The sequence below is a fragment of the Nomascus leucogenys genome, chromosome 22a (assembly GCF_006542625.1).
Source record: "Nomascus leucogenys isolate Asia chromosome 22a, Asia_NLE_v1, whole genome shotgun sequence".
Classification (NCBI taxonomy): Eukaryota; Metazoa; Chordata; class Mammalia; order Primates; family Hylobatidae; genus Nomascus; species Nomascus leucogenys.
Genome location: NC_044402.1, coordinates 9,268,426 through 9,290,726, shown reverse-complemented (window position 1 = coordinate 9,290,726; position 22,301 = coordinate 9,268,426). Strand labels below are relative to the sequence as shown.

The 22,301-nt window shown below is 40.8% G+C and overlaps 1 protein-coding gene across 3 annotated transcripts in view; it reads left to right on the top strand.

The window, feature by feature from the left end:
* PAPOLA (poly(A) polymerase alpha) overlaps positions 1 to 5,641 on the top strand; it is a 65,913-nt gene extending 60,272 nt beyond the window's left edge. The window contains exons 21-22 of one of the 3 annotated variants that reach the window (XM_030802355.1): positions 1,343 to 1,417; positions 3,483 to 5,641. In XM_030802355.1, coding sequence (XP_030658215.1) covers positions 1,343 to 1,417; positions 3,483 to 3,578 — 171 coding nt within the window. In that variant the 3' untranslated portion in view covers positions 3,579 to 5,641. The remainder of the gene's footprint in view (positions 1 to 1,342; positions 1,418 to 3,482) is intronic. The other 2 variants (XM_030802356.1, XM_030802357.1) reach the window with 2 other exon arrangements.
* The last annotated feature ends 16,660 nt before the right edge of the window (positions 5,642 to 22,301 follow it).

The window sequence follows — 22,301 nt, the reverse complement described above, 5'->3', positions numbered from 1 at the left end:
AAAATGTTTGTGTCATTATGTAATCTACAAAATTATTAATGGCTTCATAGAATGCTGTCTTAAGGCTATGATTATTTTTATCCAACCAATTTCCTATCCATAGCAATTATTTCCATTTAAGAAAGAAAGTTGTGCTTTCCTGTTGTAATATTGGTTACGGCTAAATACCATATCTGCCATTCATTCATGTTTATTTACTTAGCATAAATTAATGGAAGAAAAATTATTGAGGAAAACAGTATGCTTAAAGTTTGGTATGCATCACCAAGTTGTCCTCCAGGAAGGCTGCATGTCTTCCATTCCTACTTCTTACACCTTATTTACCTTTTTTAATTTCATAGGAGAAAACAATATTTCATTTTTTTTGGTATAGTTTCATTGAAATTGAAGTTTTCATATTTTTCTTTTCTTTTTTCTTCTTTTTTTGTTTTTTTTTTTTTTTGAGATAGAGTCTTGCTCTGTTGCCCAGGCTGGAGTGCAGTGGGATGATCTCGGCTTACTGCAACCTCTGCCTCCCAGGTTCAAGCAATTCTCCTGCCTCATCCTCTCGAGTAGCTGGGATTACAGGCACCTGCCACCACGCCCAGCTAATTTGTATTTTTAGTAGAGATGGGGTTTCACCATGTTGGCCAGGCTGGTCTTGAACTCCTGACGTCATGATCTGCCCACCTCAGCCTCCCAAAGTGCTAGGATTACAGGTGTGAGCCACCACGTCTGGCGTATATTTTTATTTTCATTTATTTGTGTAGATATTATTTTCTTTTGTGTACTGCTTTTTAAAAGTTTAGAGTGATGGTATGACATACTTTACCCCGTGTTTTCTGATGAGTAGAATCAGTGCACTGATTACTGGGGAGGGGTGAAGAGACCATAAGGAGGGAGAAATCTTTTTTAGACATATTTTCTACTTTTAATTAAAGGTGTGGGGTTATTTTATTTAGTAGTATTGAATACGTTTTTTTTTTTTCCTCCCACGAAGCTAAGAACTTTCCTTAGGTTTATGCTCTGTTATTGTCTGGGCAACATTTCATGATGTGCCTATGTGTGTTTTTAATTATCGTTTGCTTAAAATGTCCCAAGTTGGAGCTGGTTGGAAAGTCATGAGCTAGTTTGACCCATGCCTTATAAGATGTAAGTAGGCAAATAGAAATTTATTAATATCTGAAATGGTGAAATAACCTACAACATCTACAAACTAGATGTTTTTGTAATGTAGTCACATCTTTCTCTTGATCCCTCCTGTCTTCCAGTTTGTCTTCTTTGTTAGCCACCAAACCCAGTTATGTTCTTTTATTCTTTTTTAAGTCTCTTTTCCCCCTTCCCCATCCTCTTTGTCTCACAGGAACAACTTGATACAGAGACAAGTACAACTCAATCAGAAACTATTCAGACAGCGGCTTCTCTGTTGGCCTCTCAGGTACTAAGTGCAAAAAGCAAGGAGAATTTTGTAAATGTCCTTAAGATTAGTGTGGTATATTGAATTAAAGTGAGAGTTCATAGAAGACTATTAAAATTAATCTTTCTGAAAGTAATTACTTGTTGGCCTATAAACGTATTTATTGTAGTTTTAAGGCAGGGCCCTGGATTTGACAGAACCGTTCTCTGGGACTGTTTCGATGTTAACCCATCCCCTTATATTAATAAATTATTTGATACTGCAAATCATTTAAATTCTCACTAGTCATTTACACAGGGTTCATATTTAGGTTTTATTTGTAGGTCAAAGAGTGAAATTCAAACTAGGAATGAACTAAAAAACATTCTTTGTGGATTTCTTTTGCAAAGGCTAATATATTTTTATTTTAAAAATGTATTTTTGCCTTATTTTTCCACTACTGATTTCAGTTAGTTATTTAATATAGCCCATAGCTCTTCAGAATTACTTTTTCATTTGTCCTAGCAATTATACTTGTGACAGACCCTCACATACAGAATACAGTAGGCATCTGGAATCTGTTTTCATTGATTTGTGAACCTTCATTTTGTTGAATAATTTTCTTCTTGAATCCTTTCACATGAATGAACCCTAACGTCTAGCTCAAACTCTGACACAAAGTAGATACATTCTTTAATAGATGATAAAACTGGTTAATCTCTACAAAGGAACTGAGATAACAACTGCTGCTGTATTGATATGATACTATGTACTGTGATGATATTTTGCTGCTCCTGTGCAGCTCAGAGTTATTTTAACGTGATCATTTAAAAATGTGCTTTTGCTAGATGTTAACTTTTATAGACTCTAAAGATATATAAATATTATGTTTAGTTTCTGAATACCTTTTCCATAATCTAATAAAACTTTAGGGGGAGTAACTAACATCAGGAAGTATGCTTAATATTGATACGTGGACAAACTTGTTTATCAGTCGTAAACTGTCCTGTGATTGTGATTCCATGTTTTTTGGTTTGCCACATACTCTCGGGACTTATTTTCATAGTTTTGTCTTACTGAATTTATCCCTATAGTAATTAGTACCCATGGGTATTTGCCTTTTAGATATTTTTATGAGTGAGTAGAATTTTCTTTCTAATGAAAGGTTTCATAGAGCCATAGAGAGAAAAATCACCCAGTTATGTAAGAAGAATGATTATGTTGATTTAAAAAAAAATACATTCCTATGTTTGGTAATGTTAGGGACGTACTTATTTCTGGGGAAGTGATAATATTGTGGCTATACCTAACAAAGAGTTCTTATTGTTTTGAGATAAATCTGGAAATATTTATAGATGAAATGATAGGATCTCTAGGATTTGCTTCAGAATAACACAAACTGAATTGAAAGTGGGAGGACAGTGGCTTTGATTTGATAATTGATGAAGCTGGGTAATGAATACATGGGGATCCATTATACAGTGCTCTCTACTTTTGTGTATGTTTGGAATTTTCCATAATAAAACTTTTAAAGATCCATCTCTGTATTTTTTAGTGTTAAAGAAATCTTGTGATTTAATCTAATTAATTTGAAAATAACCTACCTAAAATTTAGGATGATTAAATTATTGCTTAGCTGTATAGATTTAATTGTATAATTTACAGTGTCAGAAAATAATAAATTTACTGCTGCTTTTGTGTATAAAATGAGCTTTAAGTATTCTCCCACTTGGGGGTGCTCCAATACTGGTTAATATTACAGCTATTAGTGTTGTAATAAGTGAATACAGTTTAGTAGTAACTTAAGCATTATATGATAGGTGATTCTTAGAGGAACAATTTAAAAAACTATTTGAAATTACTTAGGAGTTTTTAAAATATTGTTAAAATATACCTATTTGAAAATTCCTTTGTTGAACACATTATTTGTTGAACAAATAATGTGATAGTCATATTTACATTCCATTTTGACAACATTATAGAGTTTTTAAATTTGTAATACTTTTCTTCTTATAAGGTTTCTTAGGAAGTAAAGCAATGGAAAATACATCTCCTTGTTAAATTATGGTGCTTTGAACAATGTTGTGTTCTTTGCTTTCATTCTCAGAAAACATCCAGTACAGACCTTTCTGATATCCCTGCTCTCCCTGCAAATCCTATTCCTGTTATCAAGAATTCAATAAAACTGAGATTGAATCGGTAAAAACAACCTCAGGGGTCCATAAACAATATCTGCCAACTCAACCTGTTGTCTTCAAATGCTAAAAAAGGAGAATGGAGGGTACAAGACTAGACATGACTGAAATGGATTTGGGTTTTGTGGTGACCTCCCTTACTGGGCTAATCAGCACTTGATCGGAAGTCCAGGTTAGTATGTGAAGCCAGGAGTACTATTATTATTGTGTTAGCAACAGTTGCATTAACTATTTCAAAAATTACTGCCTTTAAAAAAAACAACCTCAAGCTATATTTGTATTCATAATTGACATCTGGATTGGGTTTATGTTTGATGCATTGTTTGGAAAATTTGCAATACAAACTGGCATAAGAATTACTTATTCTGATGATGCACTTTTATGTATTTTTCATTAGAAAGTAGAACTAATTTTAGATTTTCAGCTTGATGGATTTTCAGTTTTTCCTGAAGAATTTTCTTTACCATTAGTCTTCAAATTGGATACCGTTGTAAGGTGGTGTACTGTTATACTTCAGAGAAAGGGTAAGAGTACATCTAGTTCAGTTCCTATGAGGTAGCTGTAACCCTTAAAAATGGAAACATCAACTCTAGGGTACAGTTGACATTGAAAGCATAGTTAGGATATAACTTGGTTTTTGATAGGGTCATGATTAAGAAATGATATATTGGTTTTATTTATGGAATTGTTTTATAGTGCATACAAATCAGCGATCAGCCAGCAAATATTTTTCTTTGAGCTTATGAAAGCTCTGTATTCTTTTGCCTTCAATCTGTTGTCTCCAAAACAAACAAACAAAAAAAGCTTCTTGCGCCTTCCCCTCCCCACTTTTCTTCCTTTTTCTTTTTGCTTGTATGCACAAGGTAGGACTTATTTCGTAAGAAACAAAATGCCAGTATTTTCTTAAGCCATGATGTGAAACCAATGACCCTGTGACCACATGGCACAGAACACTAAATTTTGGTCCCATGGCTGAAACTTGAGGATGACTAAAAGTAATGCCTGTGAAACGTGATATCTATCTGGGATGGCCATTTGATCTCTAAGAGGAATTTTGTACACTCCACAGAACTCCTATCTATAGTAAAATTGATTTTCAGTTTTAAACGTGGGCAAAAAGGCATTTTCTCCAAGATTTTAAAACTAATTCTTATTTTTAAATGGTTTACCAAAATTTGTCAGTACATTTTACATGTAGAAGCATTTTAAAAATCATTTCTAGCAAGCACTTGACATCTAGTCAGCTCTCTATTCCTTTATTTTGTTTTATCAAAAGATTAAGAGCTCCTTTCTTTGAATAAAATAATTTCTCATAATTAAGCAGTAGAAGATCTATCTTTACAAAGTATGAGGGATGCCAGATGTTGATAAACTTTTTCTTAATCTGGACAAAGTCAACTTAACAGATTTTTCTGATGAGCATGTTTTATGAATCCTCCATTGTGCTCCATTCTATCACGTGCATTTTTCATGTTAAACTGCAATTACTTAATCTCTTCCCCTATCCTTCTAAATTAATTTTCTGAAGTTGGAGTGTAGTCTTTTCCCCCTTAGGCTATGCATTAATCGAAGCTTTCTTTTCACCATGACTTTATAATGTCTAGTAAACAATATTTCTACTTCCCACATCTTTGCTTTACACAGTCACCTTGCCCTTCCTTCCACCACTGAAGAAAAAAGATGGTCATACTAACAGGTGAAGTGTACAAGGTGTCTGTGTGTTTTGTGTAGCTTCAGAGTTAGATTGAAATTACCAGGCACAGATTTAGTCTTGTCATTTTGTTTACACATTGGGGAAAACAATTCAGTTTATTAAACGTTTCATGTAACTGCACCCAAGTTTTGCCAAGCTGGAAACTTGGACCTTTTCTGTGTAGTGACTTTTTAATTATAGTTTTCATAACCTGGAGATCAGACTGTTGCTTTCGCATGATGTATGTAGTGTCTCATGACTGGAGTTTGCTTTGTTTTATAGTATCTGTACTCCTTGTATTTTTCAAGAGCTATTTTGTAAACAGATGATGTATTTCTCCATTGAAAACACAATAAAAAAAAAAACAGCACAATCTCACAGTTGCCTGATTTCTTTTGACTACTACTTTTTTCCAGTAATTTAATTGGTTCTGTCATAAGTTTATAGCATGATTCTAAGTGAGGATTTGCAAAAGAATTTGGTTACATTAGAAAAGATTTGTTTCTGGTTAACTTTAGCCATTGGCAGCAGCCTTGTATTTATAGCTCAGATAATAATTAGGTGTTTGTTTTTCATATAATTGATCTTTAGGGAGGGAAACATTAATATAGTTACTGTTAATTCAATTTTAGCTGTTCCATCCTCTAAAGTGTTCTGTGTCTGTAGACACCATACGTTATCTGTATATTTATTCTATGCCTGTAGACAGTGTACTGTCCTTTTCAAAGCATTTAGCACTTTAATGTCAGCAGGTGGCACTGTTGTTTTTCAGTGAATTTAGAATTACAGACCACAGCCAACCAGGATTCTATGTTTCTTATTTTACTAAATGCAAATCAGATACTGCTTTTCTTAACCCCCCAGATGCTCAGCATTGAATACTTAACTCATGGTGCAGGAGTGAGCTGCTCTGTGTATTTTGTGATGGTCAGCTCTTGGGTATGGTTATCTTGTGTTTTGAGTGGAGGGATGGACCTCTTTGTGTCAAAGCCATTATTCTGAAGGACATGTAGTTGTTCATATATCATTTCTAAAATTCTATTTTAAAATTCTAATATAACCTTCCCTATATATAAAAACGGGAATGTGGCTGCATTGTGGGATAACTTTTTAGTAAAAGCAAAATTTAACTTCTGAGACTTTTCAGTAAAAGGGAAAATATTGTAGGAATTACCCTTGTTAACACTAAAAGAATTGAACTGGCTGTACTTCCTCTACTTTGATAGTCATCTAGATGCAGTTTGTATATCACAGTTTCTGAGTTTTATCATCCATGTGGCCTCTTGGCATTTTTATGCATCTTGCTGAATTAGTAAAATTATAATGGAAAGTTGTGTTTTGTGGCTGTGGGTATATTCTAGAATAAAGTTTTTATTTTTCTAATTAACAGTTTGTTTTTTTTTTTCACCACACAGAAAAATGTTTTAGAGCTCTGCATAGTATTACTTCTGGCTGCATTCAAGGTGGCAATAAATGATCAGCAGCTCTAAGTCGTAATGGATATATGAACAGATAAATCATTAATATATACAAACTTGTAGATTGAGTCCTGGAAATACTGTTAGTGCACTTCAATGCACTTAAGTTATAAAACTGTTTACCTGAAGCAGCACTGAGCAATCCTTTGGGTATACTTTTACCTGTTTTTATTCTAATAAAAATGACTAGTACAAGGAAAATTAGTTGGTTTTTAGCCTGAATTGTATGTTTTGATTTGATTTTTATTTCTCCACATTATTTTGCTTGTTAGCTTTTCTTCAAACCAATATCACAAATGGATGCTGTCTTCACTCAGACCTGAATTTGGTAAATGAAATATTATGTTCTGTAATAAATATGACCTTCAGTCATATAGAAACAAGTGGTCTGTTTAATATCTATTTCTCATAGAATCAATTCATTCTTCTTTTTTCTTATCAATTTAAAAATTCTTGTTAAATTTTACATAGCTTTTATTGGCACCAAATGAGGAAGATGGCCTCCATGTTTTTGAGCCATGTATTTCAAAAGTGATTGTACTTCATTCTAGATATGATTTCGTATAGTTGGGAAATCATTTCAACTTCTTTTCTTCTTTGGAAACATGCTTTTGTCTCAATATTCTGGGAACATCATTACAGCTGATCAAACCACACAAGTATTCTGTTGAAAGGGATGGAATTTTAAGTACATTTTTTTGTTTCTTCATCCTTTCCCAATTCACAGGCCTTTCCTTAAAAGGGTAGAATTAAGACTAGGCTTAAGTTCACATTTCAGAAACTTTACATTTGTGTGAAAGGTTGTGATTTTAGTTATTGTGCTTTTTTCTGCAATTATCTTTTAATATTTTTTCTATTTTATTCCAGCTAAGAGTCACACCTACAAAGGGCACAGTTTTTGTTGAGTTTATAGAGTTTATCTGCTGTTTAAAATGTTAGCTTTCAAAGTATTCATACTTTAATGTAAATAAGAGTGCAGTCACTTTTTCCTCTGGTTTGGGTATCTTTGAATTCCACCAGTAAGGTGGGAAATGTGTCTATTCAAGTAAAGAACCAGAAGAGTGAGCGAGCGAGAGAGACAGAGAGAGCGTGTGTGTGTATCAAAGGATTATATTTTTTGCTTTGATATTTCTAAGGTACAGAATAATGCTTTGTGCCACCAGCTTAGAGTTTTTGTTTGTTAGATGTTGTTTTAATTTTTTAATGGTGAGAATGGATTTATGCTCAGCCCTCCACACTCCCTTTTCACTGGGTTGCAGAATTGACTAGGGAAAGCCCAAGGGTGTGCTGGTTTTGTTTTTCATTTTGGAAAAAATAGAGTCTGGATGCTAGAGAGCTGATTCACCCTGGGCTTGAACGTGGCACTGCCCACTTGGTCTAAGCAGCAGCATTCCCTTTTCACCTGAGCACAGGTGTCAGAGCATTAAGACATAGTACAGCAAAATGCAAAATTTTGCAACAGTATAAATTCAGTTATGTATTATCAGTCTTAAAATTATAGAGTCTTCCTCAGTAGTCATCGAATAATACTCTTTGTCAGTTTGTTTTTCAAACAAGTCAACAGGTTTGTTATGGTAGGTTTTAGTCTTGGGCTGGTTTTAATGTTACTAGTAGTTAAATGATAAAGTCTTACCTCTTTTAATTACCACACATCACAGTATTTGAAACGATGTAGATGGTATCCTCATTTTTCACATAACCTGGATGGTTTTTATTAGTGATATGATTATGACCTGACTTTTTAAAAATTATCTTTAAGTCGCTTAAAGTCTCTTTAAAATAACTTCACAAGCCTTTTAGAAGTATTTTCTTTAATTAATTTGTAGGATGTTATTTTTTGATCCAACAGATTTCATGCTGAAAATACATATTTTGAATAATTCAAACATTTCAGTTTTATGGTTTTTTTTTTTTTTTTTTACAGCTCATTGGAGACATTTATCTCAGTCTTGTGTGTTTTCTAATAATGTCATGTAATCCTAAAATAGTTAAAACTTTTTTTTTTAGGTATAATACTGTTTTTGCCCAAAGACTTCTGGAAGTGCAAAATAACAAAGTTATTTCTGGGGAGTAAGGTGATCTCTGTCTCACTACCGTGCCCCTCTCAATCCCCATACATACACACATATGTGAATATTGGGGTTCTTTTCAGTTTTAGGCATCAGAAATTAAGTGTGTGTATATATATGTGTGTGTGTGTGTGTGTGTGTGTGTGTGTGTGTATGTATGTAAAAACGTAAAATGTCCCAACTTTGTGCTCTTCCTTGTGGATGCTGTCTCTCTCTTGGCACAGCACCCTCCTTAGAAACTTTCACACTGTGTGATGCCTGGTGCTATGTGATTTCCAGAAATCTGGCATGAGAATTGGTCCTTGTTTGCGTTTTCTGACTGCAGTGGAGCTGTTAATAAAGAGATTGATGATAAAGTTGTCGAAAAGAGACAGTTGGGCAGAACTGCTCCCCATGAGTGACAGAGGGCATGATCTGCCTTCACAGCCAAGAAAGTCGCCCCCAGCAGAGAACCGACCGTGCCTGGACACTGTGCCAAGACTGTTAGGGGAGCTTTACTGCACTATTAGGCTACTACCTCTCTCTCTGTCAGTTTGGCTTACTTCACATTACCATTTTTATCCTTAAGTTCTTGAGATGCTCAGGACAAATTTCTTTGCATATATGACACACACTTTCCAACTGTAAAATAATTATTTTTGAAAATTCTTTAAAGCACTTAGTTCATCCTAATTTGGCTTTTATAATAAAATAGTACAAGTTTTAAAAGTATTATTACAGTTTTCATTCAAAGCCTGCCTCAAGAATAAGCATTGGCTTTCAATAAGCATTGATTATGGGATATTAAACATTTTAGCCATACTTATTGTAATTGTATTTTTCATCTATCACTGTTAGTAAACTTAGGCTACTGGCATCCAATTTAGCTGTTCATGTTTTGTGTGGTCTCCTTGATAACCCATAAGATTTTTTTGGCTCTCTTTAATGCGACTTTAAAGGTACACATTTTTCCTGTAATTTTTAAGCTGTCTTAGGTTACATGTTTTTCACTTAGGTTTTCTTAAATATGAGACTATTTTAGTAGACTTCTCTCTTGAGGAAACTGATACCATTGTGGCCTTTGTCATGTTGAATGACCCAAATGTGAACACTTTGGTTTCTTAATGAAAATTCTCATAAAGCTAGTTTTCCAAGCATGGTCTTTGTCATCTGTCTAAATTGTTGAATAACTTTTATTTTTTCCTTGAGAATAACCAGTCTTCTTTAAAAATTTACATTTAAAATGTTTAAGTTTTGAAATCTCAAAGTAGAAGGCGCCTAATGAGCCTTCTCGTTCATTTTGTCTGTGACGGCCTCTGCTCAACCATTTCCATTGAGAGAGGAGTCTGTATATCATGTTGCCATCTCTAGGCAGCAGTTGAAGTTTTAGCTTGGCTCAAGGTGATTTTCTGAATCCCCATAGTCTCCTTAGAAGCCAGTTATGACCCATCTCTACTTCATTTAACAGGGGACCTCAAAACATTTCTCAGGAGTCACTAGCTGGTTTTCTTATCCCAAGTCAAATGTAGGGATGTGTTTTATAGCTAGAGTATGTTAGCACATCACTCATTCCCTATTACTTGAGTAGTGGTAGTCTAACACCACTCATTCTCCAGGAACCACACACCTGAAGAGGGGAATAAGATTAAGCTCGTGTCCTCGGATATATCGTAATCAGGATAAATCCCCCAAGTGAAGTAGTACTTGTGGGTGTAGTGCAGCAACTTGTACATTAGGGCGATACCAGGTTTCCTCAGTAGGCTTTTGCGAGGTTTATGGTGAGCATGAGCTATTGCTAAGCTAGAAATCCACTGATAAGAAGATAAAAGCAGTAATTTGCAATAGATGAAGAAACTATCAAGTGACATCAAAGATAATGTAATTTCTCTCTGCTTCTGACCATCTCGTAAAGTGTGTTCTTGCTATTCTGTATTATTTGTTCTACTGACTCACTTTTGATGTGGGAAGAGGTAAGATGGAATGTCTTACAGGACTCTGGTTTAGTGAACTGAACTGTAGCATGTTGAGAGCATGTTTTCTGAGGCCAGATTTGTTCTCAGAGACTTCCAAAGAAGGGTTTCCTCTGCCAGACTTACCAGGGTTGGCTTTCGAAAGGAGAGTTCTAGTCATGGACTCTAAAGCATAATCCCTAGAAAATAGACTTGGGAGGGGTAGAAGAAAGATGAGCTGCAAGGACTCCTGGTATTTTCTTAGCTCCCCCTTGGCCTTGTAGCACATTTTTTTTTTTTTTTTTTTTTTTTTTTTTTTGAGACAGAGTCTTGCTGTGTCGCCCAGGCTGGAGTACAGTGGCACAATCTTGGCTCATTACAGCCTCTGCCTCCTGAGTTCAAGTGATTCTCGTGCTTCAGCCTCCCAAGTAGCAGGGATTACAGGTACGCACCACCACACCTGGCTAATTTTTGTGTTTTTAGTTGAGATGGGGTTTCTCCATGTTGGCCAGGCTGGTGTTGAACTCCTGGCCTCAAGCGATCTGCCTACTTCGGCCTCCCAAAGTGTTGGGATTACAGGTGTGAGCCACTGCACCTGGCCCCTTGCAGTACTTTTATGAAGCGCTTTGAATTTGGCTGTTAACCAAACAGGCTGTAGGAAAACACGAAAATCTTCATTTTCAGAAAGGTTTGAAGTAGAATTTTCACATGTTAGGAACAGAATTTTTAAAGAAGGGTAGTATAACTGGGATATGGGGAAACAAGTATTGAACAGTAAGGTGAGGCCAGAAGTCTAGAGAAAGTAATTAGTAATATGGCTAGTAAGTGGCTAAACCACATAAATTAGCATGACTCCATTAATTCTGAATTCTTTGGAAATTCTTGTTTGTAATCTTATTTGGATCACCACTCAGGATCATAATATGCAAAGCATTGGAGCTTCCATGAAGGAAGGATTAGAAGTTGAAGCACCTTAGAGGCTCTGACTTGAGTGGTGTTTTACTTGAAACCTGCCATATTGGTTTAACAAGGGGGGAGAATACAGGGAGTTTGAGGCATGCCCGGATGTTGGGGCCAACTGGAAGATTGGGGCCTCGTGGAAAATAAGTGGTCTCTGTAGGCCTTTTGTTGAGTGGAAGGGAAATGGCATTGGCATTGTGATAAAGATGCATGGAAAATAAGAGGTCTGTGGGCATTTTGTTGAGTGGAAAGGGGGTGGCATTAGCATTGTGGTACAGATACCTAATTTCTGGTTGTAAGAATTAAATTCCATAGGATACATCATTTGCTGGGTCTGGCACATGCTAGAAATATTCAGCAAAGTTGCCCGTCAGGCAGTTCATCTTGACTGCCATTTTATCATATCAGCTGAATTAAAACATTTAGTACACAACTTTTCTGTGTGTAGCGGAAAGAATGCCTGTTTTCAAGGCAGAGCTGCATTCAGGTCTTAGCTTCAGCACTTACTAGCTATTGAGCTCATGCAGTTAGAGCATTTTTTTTGAAGCTCATATTCCTTTTCAGTGGAGATGAGCAATGTCCTTTTAAGGTGATTGTGAGGATAAAAGGTAAGTGAAGAGCCTCATACTGCAGCTGTTATTACTGTGTCCTGATGCTCTCTGAGCATTCACCCTTCAGCGCTCGTTGGCTTAAATGTTCTAACTAACAATTCTTCCTTACTTGGGATAGCCAAGGTGATCTGTGGCTATTTGAACTTTGGTCCAGGTTAGAACTGAGGAAATCTAACACTGGAAAGAAGTTGAATGCTTGAGATTCCATTAAAGTTTGTGTCACGTCATCCTGGTTGTGGATTTTGCTTGTAAACAATGTATTTCAGCCTAACACTGTCACCAACTAGTTTCGATGTCAGACAAGATGAAGGCAGTAAAAGAGGAGAGAAAGATAAAGCAGTTTAGGGGATGCAACTGAATTGGAGAGAGAAATTCCATTGTTTTACATCCTGGCTGAATTATACAACCAATCTAGGACTTGGATATTGTTAAATAATTTTTTATGATGTACAAATGGAATATTGCCAAACCTTGGCCTTTCAGTTGAATTGTACTCCAAGTTGCATGAAGTCTTGAGCCTTACGCTTCTGAAGCCACCACCAGTGTGGTGCAATGTTTGATTAATGTCTGAAGGGAGCCTGGTCCAGTGGTTGGAAGAAAAAGCCCTGGCCTTCAGGAAGGACAAATCTGATCCTTCTCTCCTCCAGGGCCTGGTGACCCTGGGTAAGCTGTTTAACACCTTCCCCCAGTTTCTGAGGAAAATGTTAAGTTTTTCTTTAGATCTTTCTTATTGAAGCTTTATGTAGATTAGCAAGCAGATAGTACATGTTTAAGCAATCAGACTTTTTTTTTTCCAGTACTAGGTTAAACCTAGTTTGAATTAGTCAGAGGGCAGTCACAAAGGCAGACTGCAAAGGAACATCTGGCAAACCACCCCTGCTAATTCTCAAAGCTGTCTTCCTGCTATGAAATTTGGGCAGGACCAGAGTAGGGAGAAAAAAGTGGAGTCAGGCAAAGCCCTGTTTAAAAAAAAAAAAAAAAATTAATGTGAGTTTGGGGCAGACTTACCTTTTCATTAAAAAATATTCTCTCCCTTAGCGCCAAGACAAATGCAGTGCGCAGCTTCTGAGGAGACAGTGAGCATACCTGCCTGCTTCTGGCAAGGGTTCAAGTGCAGTGAGTGGGTCTGGGAAAAATTCCTGACAGTAGCTGCCTTTTATTGAGTATATCTACTAGGTGTTAAGCGATAGGGCCAAGTGTTACAGCACCCTGTAAGATTTGACATATTCATTGGTGTCACCATTTACAGATGAGGAAACAGGTTTATTTTGGCGGAGTATCTTGTCCAGGGTCACACAGTAAATTGGATTTGAGCCTGGTTCTGTTTGACTCTAAAACTTAATCCTGAAAGATGACCCTGTGTTTTCCCACTCAACGTTGCCTTAGTATCTCTTTGGATATTATCGTTGAGAAGGCAAGGGTAATTAGCTCTGTTTTGCATATGCCTCTAGCTTCAGAACAGCTAAAATACATTTTGCTCTTCGGATGCCCTTAAAGCTGGCCTGCTGGAGGTGAGGGGGAGACATTTGCAAAGAGCGATGGTGAACAGCTGGGCTCTGATGAGACTGGTGTACTCTATTTACTAGTACTGGAAGGTTTGGGTTCTGACTAGTTTGGGGTGAACTGACCTGTTCACACTCAAGTCAGTTAATAGCTTTGACTAAAATTTGGATGTTTAAGTAATTTTACATATAGGTTGGGATGGTTTCTCCTTGAGAAGTTTTGCATCTTAGAATGTTTTTCTTTTTAAGCCAATTAAAACAGAAGACCTCCTAAAAGAAAAGCTAAAAATCCTTAAAAGTGCTCAAGACTAGAGTGAATGAAACCTCAACAGAGATGCCTTAGAGGTTGTTGAGGAGGTGCTTTACCTATCATATCCGAAGGCATTAATTACACTTGACAAAGTTTTATTAAAAACAAAAAAGGCAGAGGCACTTTTAGAGGAACTGGATGAAAACAATACTTAATGTTTTAAAAAAAGAAAAGTTGGCATCTAAAAATGAATTTTTTTGTGGGGAGGGCCTCATTATGTTGTATATGAAATGTGAATGTGGTAAATGTCTAAAATGTGAATTGTGGGTGAACATGTCACTGAGCAAATTGATTATTAGGTGAATTGGTTTTAGGCAAATTTGATGTTATCTTGAATTTGTTAATGTTGATATTTTTCTAATTTTAGTCATAATACATATTCATTTTAATACTTAAAAAATACAGAAAAGCATAAAGAAGAAACTTCACCCATAATCCTTTAAAAAAAAAAAAAAGCATGCTTAAGGTCATACTAGGTAAGTAATTTTATATCAAGCATTTTCCATGGAGATTGTCATGGCTGTTGAATAGGTAAAGCAAAGAGCCCAAGCATATCCTGTGTGTGTCTCCACAAGCTGAGGACCTCCGCTTTGGATCGAGGCCTGAGGAGAAATGGGGAGCCTGGACCTAGGAGGGGTATGGAGAGGGAACCAGGCTTTATAGTGGGGAAAGACTCCCTGGTTTGCCAGGTGAGGGTTGAATCAGGGAGGCTCACAACAATGACTGGCTTTAGCTTTAGATGAATCCCCCTATCAGAAAGTTAGAAAAAAAACAAACTCTTGTAGTTTAATGGGCATGGTTTTGCCTCCTGTGAGGATTCGTTCATTCAACAGCTGTTTGTTGATCCCCTACCATGTACCAGGTGCTGTTACAGTGAGAAGCAAGCAAGGAGAGGGAACTGGGGTTCACTGAGTGTCCACAGTGTTCTAGGCACTTTGGCACACTCTGAGTGGTGGGCATCACACTTAGCTGCCATGACAGCTGCCTGGGGGTAGTTACAGAGCAGTGAGACCTGTAATAAGTTGAACTTGTCTGGTTCTAAAGCCCAAGCTGTTTCCATTTTGAGGCACATTTAACAGTTAAGGAGAGGCCCTAGTTATACATGGGGAACAAAACTGATAATAGCCCCTGTCCTTATGAAAGCTTATAGTTCATAGGAGATACAGATGCCTGACAACACAAATGAACTGTAAGTTACTAGTGGGCTCTGAATGGAAATAAGAGTGCTTCTGGAAGGTTAGGAGCACCCTTTCAAACTGGACAAGCTTTGATCTGAAGAATAAGGTGGTGCCGAGTGAGGGAGCAGCATTTTTCTGAAGCAGGAAGGAGCTTGGCAACTGCAGAGAACAGGAAGGTGCTGGAGTTTTAGAGCTCAGTTGGGCTGAGAGAGATGTAAACGCCCAGATGTATCACAGTGATACAGTAAGAGGTCCATAAGTGCTAAGGGAGCATGCAGCTTCCTGGTGGCCTTGGGGAGGATGTGGGAGAGCAGGTCCCATTTGATGGGTAATTTGGTTGTGATCAAGAAACAGAGCAGAGGAGACAGCATGCTAAGCAGAGTGAAGGATTTGCTCCAGGGCACAGAGCAGGAGAGCATGTCAAGGTCAGAGAACAAAGCAGCCAGCAAAGCTAGTGTGTGACTGGGTGGGGCGGGTGGGGAGCAGTAGGTTAGATGTTACTGCCCTATTGAGAAAGATCTTGAGGCTCAAAGCAGCTCAGCATGATTAAGATGGGGTCCAGGTTCTTAGTGGTGGTAGAAGCTAAGTAAAGGAGAATAAGGAGCACACACAAAGACCCTGGGCTTCGGTCACTCGTGCTTGTACCTGGTCCCATATCCCCATATTGGAGACTTGTACCGTTGCATACTTGCTCTCGCACCTCCCTTCCTTCCAGATCCAGCTTCATGCTGGATAAAAGAAATGTTTACATCCCAAGTAGGATGGAGTGGACAGTGCCAGATTTCACACTACCCAGAGGGCTGCACAATTTACAACTTACAAATTGTTTATTTCTGGCATTTTCCATTTACTATTTTCAGACTGGTTGGCTGCAGGTACTGAAACCACTTTCCCCACTATACAGCCTGGAAAGCGGAACCGTGGATAAAGGGGATTACTGGACGACAAATTCCAACGTCCTCATAGAGAAGTCTCTTCCTTAGGGAGCTAGACTGCTTGCCTTAAAGTGCATTTGGCTTGCAAGGCGGGTGCGAGGGAACGATAAGTCACAAGCTAGCGGAAGCTGGGGTAGTGTGCCTTTTACGTTCTGACACGCGTGGAGGCCCACATCTCTGCAGAGTCCTCCCCTTGAAAGCCTTTTAGTCCCTGACATCCATCATTGTGGGGGCTCAGCTTGGCTGAGCTGAATATTTATAAGTCGTTATTTAATTAAGCCTTTCATACCTTCATTGATAAATGCAGTCACCCCTTGCCCCATTAGTCCCCACCACCACCTTGCAGCCCACAGCCAACTTCCAGCCCAGGGCTGCTCCTCATTCTGTTCCTGGCATGCTGTTGACTGCCCTCCAGTGTCTACCACCCACTGGAGAGAAATCAAGGCTGGGATTCCTTTCAGTGCCCCCAATATGTGGAGGCAAAGAGAGACATTTGCACTGACCGTTGGTAGATGCTATAGTTTGACCAAAGGGCCCCTATCCCTGGGTTTTTGGCAACTTATAGCCCAAGTGGAAGACGGGAGAAAACAACCCAACAGGCATCTGGGGAGGTGCCTGTTCTCCTGACGCTGCCTGTCTGTCTGGTGGTTCTGACAGCCTTCAAGAAGGATGACGAGGAGGGTACAACAGTGAACAACAAACATCTTAGTCAGGAGAGGAATTTCAAGATGGGGTGGGCCTGGGTGGGAAGAGGAGAAATGAGGACAAAGCTTTGGAAACTTTGCTAGGAAGATGTAATGGGAATGCGGCCCGAGGTGAGGCTCACAAACCTGGCCCCTGCATCATCAAGAAACACCACACGGGAGGGGAGGGTGCTTCTTCCCCACCCCTGGACAACTTGCCTAGCACGTTGGTTTCTGAACTCAAGCCACTTGAGTGCACTTGCAGCAGCACTTGGGGCCCCAGCCTGACCCTCTCACTAAGAATCTGGGAGTCTGGGCACCTGGGGGCATGGGCAGTCCTCCTGGGGTTGGGGTGCTTTCCCATGGCAGCCTGGCCTGGCATGTCCAGTGACGCACTGCTCCACACGCTGCCCTCTTCTTCCTGGCTGTGCTCTGGGTTAGGTGCCAGAGGGAGCAGGCATCTCTTCCCTGGAACCTGGAGCAGCAGGTAGGAAGGGAGGATGTGAACGGTGTACAGCAAGCTTGTTCATTCAGCAACACCTCCTGAGCCCCAAGTGCCTGGCATGAGTTCTGGGTGTGTCAATGAGTTAGCGGAAGCCTGTCCCCTCTCCCACTTGCCACGGCGTGCTCTTCCGTGTGCGTGGAAGTTCTTGCCCCAGCATCTCACTGCCCACCTCCTGTTGTACTCAGCTGGGTTTCACTCATCCCACAGGATATACCTTAGATACCATCTCTGAGAAGTCTTCTGATCCCTCAGGCTGGGTTAGATCTCCACTCCCAAAGCACTCTGTAGCTAAATCTCTCAGCACTTACCATATTGTGGTATTGCCCTAGGTGGGATGAGCTCTTGCAAAGCTGAGGCCGTATCTTGATGCATGTCTATAGCCACAGTGCATGATGTGTAACAGCTGCTTTTCAGTGTCTGTGGAAGCTCAGTGAATGAAGGACTTGACCAAGTTCTTCCCAAGGAGCTCCCAGTGTACCAGCGGAATATGAGCTCGTGTGTATTAAGACTTCATGGGCTAAAGATTGTGCTAAATGCCTTACGTGGACTATCTCACTGAATCCTCCCAACAATCCTTTGAAGCACATATTACAGTTCCCATTTTCCAGATGTTGAAACTGAGGCACAGAGAAATACTTGTCCAAGGACCCATGGTGCCAATTGCAATGATGGGAATGTTTAAGGGTGATGGGACAGAGAAGAGGGGCACCTGATTGTGTGCTACTCACTGTTTGGTACTATACACACCTCTCATCTAGTACCCAAAACAGCCCTGCAGGACTGCTTTTGTTACCTGGAACCTAAGAATTCAGAGAAAGTCAGTGACTTGTCCAAGGCCACCAGCTGGGAAGCAGTGGAGCCAATATTCAAACCCTCTGACTGTTCTTAGGCAGACAGACCCAAAGAGAGGACTCTTGGGTATCATAGCTTGAACGCTAAGGGGGCCCCTCGAGGCAGGAGCTGTGTCTGCCTGTGCTGTCTCCCACTTTACTGGAAAGGGGCTCTGACATGAGAATTCTTTTTTATTTTTGAGACAGGGTCTTGCTGTGGCAGCCAGGCTAGAGCATAGTGGCACAATCACGGCTCACTGTAGCCTTGACCTCCCAGGCTCAATTGATCCTCCTACCTCAGCCTCCACAGTAGCTGGAACCACGGTGCATGGCACCACAGGCCCAGCTAATTTTAAATTTTTTCTTTTGTAGAGACAGAGTCTCTCTTTGTTACCCAAGCTGGTTTCAAACTTCTGGGACCAAGGGATCCTTCTGCCTTGGCCTCCCAGTGTTGGGGTTATAGGTGTGAGCCACCACGCCTGGCCTGACATGACAATCCTTACTGTTGTTTGCTGAATAAACCATGATAGGGAGCCCAGCTAATGGGCATACACTAGTAACTGGACAGTCCTCTCAGATCTCAGGGGCCACTGTTAAAGCCCTTTTCCTGAATTAAGACTCATGGCTGGTTACCCTAAATCTTCCAGTCCACCACCTCTCTGGCTATGGCAGGTTTTGCAGAATAAAGTGACTGAGGCTTAACAAGTTTGTGAGTGTGGCCAAAGCCAGTGTAGCATAGGTCTGGACCAGTGCTGGTGAAGGAAATTAAGCTGTAACTTACGGGATTTCAAGAAACCAATCTTGGTCTGTAAGTCATTTTTATAAAAATGAATATGCGATCACTGCCCTAATTCTCATTTCTTTAAACGGATGCCAAGAGCATTCAAGGGAGAGCAATGCCAAATTTACATTCAGCTTTAACAGTTTGTCCTTCCGAGGAGCACAGGCTGACTTTAGAGTAATTCCTGTGATCATCACAAATGGAGTTGGCATTAAAAAGGGTGAAGGGAAGACTCAGGAAGGAGGACAGACACTCCGTGCTACACGCGAAAGCTTGTTTATCGGGAAGCCTGGCTTGCAGTTCCTGCATCCCTCTGGAACCCAGCCCTGAATCTCTGAACGGAGCAGTAAGTAAAAAAGGCTTCCAGGCTCTGGGAAGAAATGTCACACAGCCCATGCACCAAGGTCATGCCCTGTCCTCTAGGTGCACAGCAAAGGTCTTCATGGCTGTCTCCTGTGTCATTTGTGGTTAACACTTGACTTATGTGCCTGTTTTCACAGCTCACAGCATATTATCCTAGAGGCCTGTAACTTCAGCTAGCTTCAAGTATACCAGGTATGACACTAAATGTCATCACATACCTGATCGTTTTTACTCCTCACAGAAAACAGGCCTCGTAAACTGTATTTCACAGATGAGAAAACTAGTTCCCTTAAGAGGTGTCTAGCTTGTAGGTTGCATGTGTCTAGTATAGATAACTGCTGTGCTGACGCGTTGCTAATTGTTGTGGGGGGATGGGCTTAGGAGAGCTTTTTGGCCTCAGTTGACGTTTTAAGAGAGGCACACTTAGAACCACTGGAGCTGTGTCCAGCTAGAGAAACTGTGTCCATCTCTACAGACTGGTGAGGTTTTGCACATTTCTCTCAGAAAACCCAAAGGAAGGGGCTTCGGAGAGAGGAGCCAGGAGTGGGCTCAGAGCGGAGCCGAAAGGGAAGCACAGGGTGGAGTGTGGCTCTGAGCTCCTCCACCCGCCCCGGGGACCTCTGAGATAATACCAACTGCACCCAATTCCCCAGCCCACACCTGGCAGGTAGCACGTTCACTTCATGACCTTCTTGAACACGTGGTGCCCCATTCTTTTGAGTTCTTATTACATGTCGAAGGCAAGGACCATGGCTTCTCTTTTTCTCCACATGGTGCTCACATGGTCTTGATAGGACTGACCTTCTAAGGATCTCCTTGATCTTTCTTTACCTATATAAACAAAAATTAAATTTAAACACAGCTGTATTCGCATATGAACCAAATACTACCATTAGGTGTTTGTCTCTCAGCAAATTACTTCTCCTCTCTAGGCCTCAGTTTTTTCATCAATAAAATGAGACCATTAGACCGAGGAGGAACTTCTGGCTCCAAAACCCTTTGGGTTCTAAGTCTCCTCTTTGAGAATGTTCTCCACTCCCCCAAACTGATTTGACATAATTTGGTCTCTCCTCCCATTCCAATGGTCTGTTTCCCGCCTAGGCCTTGCCTACCAGCCACGCCCCCTCTGGCATGCCCCACCCACCTTTCTTTGTTTGCTGCTCTGGAAGGGAAGGATCCTGGCTTCTCAGAGCCCTGATGAATACAGATACTGCCTCGTTTGCATATTAACACTGGTGCCAGTCTGAGCCCAGCTGTGCGCAACGTAAGGTGAAATATAGATTCCCCCAACCTGGCCACGGTGTCTCCACGCGGCTAATGGAAAAGCCTTCAGAGTGGGCCCATGTTGCATATGCATAAGCTTTCCTTTGGCTGTGGATGGGCATTGGGTGCTGTTACTCCCATTTCAACTGTGTCTCTGTGCTTCTTTGGGTTTCCTTCGAGATTAACAGGCCATCTGGGCTAAACAGCTATTTGAAGTGACTTGGCCGGGTCCTGGGCTGGCCTCTTGGGAACTCTGGGACTTGAGTGTTGAACCCGAGCCCCCCCACTCGTGCCCACCCACCCAGTGTGGCAGCAGCAGCTTTTATGTATCAGCAGCGACCTAGAACTAGGCCAAGCATCCCCTTCACCTCCTGCAGGATGAAGGTCAGGCTCCTTACATGGTGTCGGAGGTCCTGCTTCACCTGCCCCTGGGCCCTCTGTTACACCCATCATCCCGTGTCCAGACTTACCGCAGCTCCTGAGCAGGCCTGGCGTTCTCCTGCCCGCCAAGCCTTCGCAACTGCTGTTTCTTCTGCCCATTGGGCATTCCTGGGGGTGGGGAGTGCAGAGAGGAGGATCTAGGGCTCCCCTCTGTGTTCCTGCAGCCCAGTGTGTCTGCCTCTGGCACCCACCTGCACTTGGAACTCACATCTGTCCCCGCTGGACCCTGGGTCCTCCCTGGGACTCTGGCCTCACACATGCACACAGTGGATGCCACCAAGTGAGGAAGGCTCAGGACCAATGCGCTTTTAACCCCTTTACCAAGAACCTGAGTTCTAAGAACTTGCTGAATGTTGCTACATACAGATGCGACACCTTTAATGGAAATGGCTAAACAGAGAGAGGTTTTGCTGGTGAAGGTTTTTGTTGCTATTGCTGCTCCTGCCACTGAAGGCTTTCTCAGGAGGAAGCCCCTCAAACCACCCCCTCACCCTGGGAAATAGGAAGGTGGGTTGCCTGTCTGTGTGGCCAGCTCAGTCACTGGGGGGCAGTGAGCACAGTGGACGGATGCCACTGCAGCCTCCCCACCTTCTCCTCCCCGCCCTCCATCTGCCCCTGCCAGGTCTTCCAGGCACCCGTTCTCTCCTTCCACTCCTTGATCAGGGTAGCTGGAAGAGCAGAGGGGCTAAATTGAGTTTATATAGCTTTCCCTGTATATATTTAGAGATAAGAAGTTCATTTAGGGATCAGGGGCTGCTTCTTGTCTATGCATCATTAAGCACACCACATCTGCTACTGAGCTAGCAATCAGCAGAATATTGAGAAAAGTTATAAAGAAATCTTTGCATCGGTTCATTTTCATTCTCAACTCCCTGTGTCCTGGCTCTCAGATTTCTGTGAGCGAGTGCAGGGGAGGAAATGGAGCTGCGGCTGTTGGGGCCATGCCTTGGGAGCTGGGGCTGGATTCAGATAATTCATCTTGGACCTGCTGTCTTTTCTCGGTGTGTGTGCCTGTATGCGTGTGTGTGTGTGCAAGCATGTGAGTGTGTGTTGGGGGAGGGTGGGTGGTGGTGTTGAGGAGATGGTCTATGGAAAGCTGTGCATGCATTGTCCCGTGTTGGCCATGCCAGGAAGGGCATGTCGCCTGATCAAGTCCTGAGCATGTCACCATGGCAGGCCTGAGCACTGTCCTGCAGGTAGG